This window comes from Vitis vinifera, chromosome 16 (genome assembly GCF_030704535.1).
Source record: "Vitis vinifera cultivar Pinot Noir 40024 chromosome 16, ASM3070453v1".
In the NCBI taxonomy this organism is placed as follows: Eukaryota; Viridiplantae; Streptophyta; class Magnoliopsida; order Vitales; family Vitaceae; genus Vitis; species Vitis vinifera.
Window position 1 is genome coordinate 21,232,176 of NC_081820.1, and position 5,401 is coordinate 21,237,576.

At 31.5% G+C, this 5,401-nt stretch overlaps 1 protein-coding gene across 1 annotated transcript; it reads right to left on the minus strand.

Annotated features, from left to right (window-relative positions):
* Positions 1-1,368: 1,368 nt before the first annotated feature.
* On the minus strand, positions 1,369-3,313 carry LOC132255343 (stilbene synthase 2). Its single transcript, XM_059743471.1, has 2 exons — positions 3,009-3,313; positions 1,369-2,652 (listed from the first exon to the last, which is right to left on the minus strand). Exons 1-2 carry the CDS (start codon positions 3,184-3,186, stop codon positions 1,652-1,654), a joined length of 1,179 nt encoding a protein of 392 aa, XP_059599454.1. The 5' UTR covers positions 3,187-3,313; the 3' UTR covers positions 1,369-1,651.
* Positions 3,314-5,401: the final 2,088 nt, after the last annotated feature.

The following is a 5,401-nucleotide window of genomic DNA, read 5'->3' on the forward strand; positions in this document are numbered from 1 at the left end:
GTGGATGATCATCCATAAATATCTCTTGTAACTCCCTATAAAAGGAAGAGACCCCTAATGAAATTGAATATAGAGTTTTCCCGTGCATTCTATTCTCTTCCTACATTTTGATTTCTCTTGTTTTCTTCTCCTTTCACTTTATAATTTTACAACATAGAAAGTTTTTTCAGATGTTCACCAAATTTATTGGGATTTGCCTTATACCACGATGGCATCTAGAATGACCTCGCCAAGCGCAAAACTTCATCCCTATTAACATATGTGCATAAGTTTTATATATACTAATTTTATATCTTCTAATATTTCTAATATATTCATATAAAAAATGAAATATTTAAATACAATTTTAATAAATAAATTAATTTTAATCATCTTATTTTTAAATTTCATTTAACTAGTTATTAAATATATAAAAACTATCATGAAAATCTTTTTAATAAATTAATATTTTTTATATCTTTTATATATTGATTAAATTCAAGAGAAATATAAGCTCATAAATAAAATGACATAATTTTTAAAAAAAATAATGATACATATATTATAATTTCTTTTATATTCTTAAATACATCCAAATTATATAGATCTTATTTTAGTGGTATATCAAATAATTGTGTTTTAATTTTTATACGTTATTATCTAATGTGACAAATTTTGTCGTATTTTGATATTTTATTATGACTTGAATATATAATCTACCTCATTATAGATTTCATAAAATTTTGTATTAATATCGAATCGTTAGCTTAGAAGTCAAGAATCCCAACTCAATGGTCAAACAATATGGTATGTGGGGCATATGAAAGTGATCCTCCCAGCTTGGAGACAAAAAGTTGTTTTTATTTTTATTTATTTATTCTTTTTAACAAATAGAGCAAATTTTAAAAATAATTTTCTGTTTTTAAATTTACTGCTCTTTGTACCATGCATGGAAGCGCCGACATGGACATTACCAACATGGACATTAGATCAAAACCTAAAACGAGCATAATTCTTTATGGATATTCTCCCGGCGGTGGTAGTTACCCGGTTGCTGAGGTTGCTTCAAATTACTCACAACTTTTATTGCCCTTATTTTCAAACATATATAGAAGGACGATATCCTAAGCAGAGAAAGCCAAAGAAACGTAATCGAGTTGAATACTTTCTCAGTTCCTACTTCCAGCGGAGGAATAGAAGAACAGGCATAGGGGAGGAAGAAAGACAAAAGCAAAAATAAATTAATGAATGAAAACGGCAGCCTACCAACTTGGACATCAGATCATATTTCCCTGGATTATTCAAATGCCCATCTACCTACATACAAGTCCCCATTCATATATCATCAAATATAAGCAAAGGAGAAACCAATTCAATGACAACTAGAGCTATCAAATCCAATATTTCTTTTATTAATTTACTTTTCAATAATGTTCATATGAACACAACATTACAATGTTTAGGGAATCTTCAAGATGATAAAACAGTCTGAACTTGAAACTCAACCGTTTCATTTGAGCTCACCAAGAGGGTCTAATAATCACTAGATTACAATCTAAATTTAGAAAAAAATAATAAAATAGTATAAGAGTATAATTTAGTTTCGGAGATAAATACCTTACTCCTATTCAACATAATAGGACATTGAAGGGACCATTCTCTTTTCCTTCACTTAATTTGTCACCATAGGAATGCTATGCAACACAACAGTTTCAATAGTCAAGCCTGGTCCAAAACCAAATAATACTCCCCAATCCAATCCTTCACCTGTGGTGGCCCTCTCCCCCTTAAGGGATTTCTTTCTCATCTCATCCAAAATAAACAACACACATGCACTTGACATGTTTCCATACTCACTTAGCACATGCCTCGTTGCTTCGAGTTTCTTTTTATCTAAATTGAGTTTTGCTTCAACTGCATCAAGAATTGCAGGGCCACCTGGGTGAGCAATCCAAAATAAGGAGTTCCAATCGCTAATACCAAGTGGGTCAAAAGCCTGAGTCAAACATTTCTCTATGTTCTCAGAAATTAAAGTGGGCACATTGGGCCACAAATGAAAGGTGAGTCCCACCTCACGTAAGTTTCCTGCAATGGCACCTGCAGAATTAGGAATAAATGTTTGGGCTGCTGAGACAAGCTGGAAGAGTGGTCGTTCAATTGAGATATCCGGATCTGATCCTACGATTACAGCTGCAGACCCATCACCAAAAAGGGCTTGGCCAACTAAAGAGTCCAAAGCATCTTCGGAAGGGCCGCGAAATGTAACAACTGTGATCTCAGAGCACACCACAAGAACTCGTGCTCCTGCATTATTCTCTGCAAGATCCTTAGCGGTTCGAAGGACAGTTCCACCTGCATAGCACCCTTGATGGTACAACATCACTCTTCTGACAGATGGTTCGAGGCCTAAGAGATTAGCGAGTTTATAATCTGCACCAGGCATTTCTACACCTGAGGTGGTACAAAATACAAGGTGGGTGATCTTCGATTTAGGCTGACCCCACTCTTTAAGAGCCTTCAATGCTGCTTCCTTACCGAGCTTGGGTACCTCAGCAGTGATAATCTCTTGGCGTATGTTAAGAGATGGAGCCATATAAGCACCAATGTTTGGGTGCTCCTCAAGCATTTCTTCGGTCAAATGAATGTAACGCTTCTTGATCATGGATTTGTCACCTATAAATGAAATAACATGAACACATTAGTTTTACCAATCAACAAGTGATATAGAATATCGTTGAATATGATCGACATGCATTTAACATTGAAGCAAGTATAAAAGGTTATTCTTAATTATAGCTGGCAATGAGACATGATTCAAAGAACAGCTCTTCAAGCCATTACAGTCAGATGAAATGAATATTAGTTACTGAAGTAAAATAATTTTCAAGTTTTCTGTAGTATTTTATCTAAAAGCTATACTCTAGAAAGATTGCAACATTCATTCACTTGGAGGTGAGCCTCACCTAGTGTCAGTCACATATATACAGAACTGTTATGCATGTAAGAAATTAATGCATGAATATACTTACATATGCGATTGAACTTCTTCTTCAACGCAGTCATGTGCTCGCTCTTAGTGACCCTGAAATAGTAATCAGCATAATCAGACTGGTAGACACAGTGGTCGGGGGTAGCTGTGCCAATGGCTAGGATGGTGGCCGGACCCTTGGCACGTTGAGCGTTTCTAATTTCCTCGACTGAAGCCATTGATCCCAGCTACGTACTCAAATTAAAGCCTAAGATTAAGTTGAGGAAGGAAAGAGAACTCAGTGTGCACAAGTGCTTGGAGTTGGCTTGAGAAAGCTCGGTGTGAGTGTTGGCCTTTTATAACCTGTGTTTCACCAACTCTCATCCATTGGTAGTCTTTGAATTATCAGTTGGCGTCAAAGTTTGTGTGCGTGAGTTTTTTTCCTGGTGGGGTTGATTTTCAGACATGTATGCATGCGTTAATGTATTTGTGTTGTTTTCTGTTCTTCACCTACCCATAGGAAGGAGAAAGCATTCAATCCGGTCACATTTGTTATATATAGAGATAAGGACTTTTCCAGCCTCCTGGAAATTAATGCATTGTTCATTTGACTTTTCCATGTGTGGGAAGCTGCTACCAACTTTCTTATTGAAGAATTCATCAAAGTCATTCAAATTTGGATTTCTAAATTTGAAATAACCTCAACAACCCAATAATTAATGCATTATTTTTCTTTTGCAGGATTACATCACATGTTATTTAACTTATTCAATAAGTAATTCAACAAATATCTCATTTTTATTTAACCTATTTCGTCATCTAACTTGCTAAGAACTCGTTTGATTCTCTCTCTCACACATTGAAGAATTCATCAAAGTCATTTAAATTTGGATTTCTAAATTTGAAATAACTTCAACAACCCAATACCTAATGCATTATTTTTCTTTTTCAGGATTACATCACATTTCATTTTACTTATTCAAAAGTAATTCAACAAATATCTCATTTTTATTTAACCTATTTTGTCATTTAGTGATTGACTTTTCAATTGACACCAACCTTTAATGCTCCTTCAATAAAACTCTTTAATTACTATGTTGCCCTTTTGAGTTTCCATCATTCTTTCAGTTGACAACAATTCATTCCCCATATATAGGCTATTTTTGTAAAATGTTTCTTTCCAAAAAGGCACTATAAAGTCCTTATAAAACATTAAATTCCTTTTATCTATACAATATATAAAATTACAATGTGTCTTTTTTTCAAAAATAACTTTATTATTTCGATTTTATGCGCTTATATCATATCTTTATTATATGTAATTAATTCAAATAATGTTTATTTTTTCTAAGGACAATTTACTCTTTATAAAAATTATTATAATGTAATTAAAATAATTTTAATATGTTCATAAAAGATTTGGATAAAAAAAATCCTCTTTTAAAAAAATTATAATAATTTAGGTTTTTAATACAAAGTGTTTTGACATTTTTTTCCCAAAAATAGTCTTATCATTTCTATTATATGCGCTTATATCCTATCATTATTATTATATGTAATTAATTCATGTAATGTTTATTTTTCGAAGGACAACCTACTCTTTATAAAAATTATTATAATGAAATTAAAATAATTTTAATATCTTCATAAAAAAACTTAAATTAGATAAAGATCCTCTTTAAAAATTTTAAAATGATGATAATTTAGGTTTTTATTATTAATTTATTGAATTAAAAAATTTAGATAAAATTAAAGTTACATAAATACAAAATAATATTTTTTTAGAATCCGAATTACACATTTTTTCTATTACAAATAATAAAATAAATTCAATCTCCCTTTATAATAGACATAGGTGATTAAGTTGAACCAAATAAATTGCTTCTCTTCCATAATTTATTTTATTTTTCCAATTGTATTTAGGCGTTGTTATTTTTTCATTCTAAAGTTTATTATAAAATTGATCTCCTATTGCGGACATAGGCAATTAGGTCAAACCATGTAAATATTTTATCTTCTCTAATTTATTTTATTTTTCCTATTGTATTTGAGTGTTGTGATTTTCCTAACAACTTTGCCTATCTTTCTTAGCTTTCTATTATCTTTTTTTACCTCTCTTTTAAAATCCTATGAAAAAAACCATATATTAATAAAGTCTTATAGATTAACCCTTAATGATATGTTTTTGAATCCTTGTCAAACTTAAAAAGCCAATTTACTCAAACATAAACTCTACAAATATTGATTTTCCTTAAATTAAAAAATAAATAATTTGAGTCAAATTTACCAACAATCTCCACCTTGACTCAAGTTCTCTCATTCTACATGTAAGGTTTTCTTTTTTTGATACCCACCTTTACACCCCCCTATGAGTAAAACTATCAGCTTGAGATGCATATATTGCTAGTTCACCCATTGTCCCATCGTATGATTTTTGTGAGTTTTAGACCCATT

What these genes read in the sequence shown, in the direction of transcription:
- LOC132255343 (XM_059743471.1), bottom strand. Translation starts at nt 3,186, where the DNA reads ATGGCTTCAGTCGAGGAAATTAGAAACGCTCAACGTGCCAAGGGTCCG. An exon ending in GAAGAAGTTCAATCGCATAT is followed by an intron (nt 2,653 to 3,008) that starts GTAAGTATATTC and finishes TTTCATTTATAG; the next exon opens with GTGACAAATCCATGATCAAG.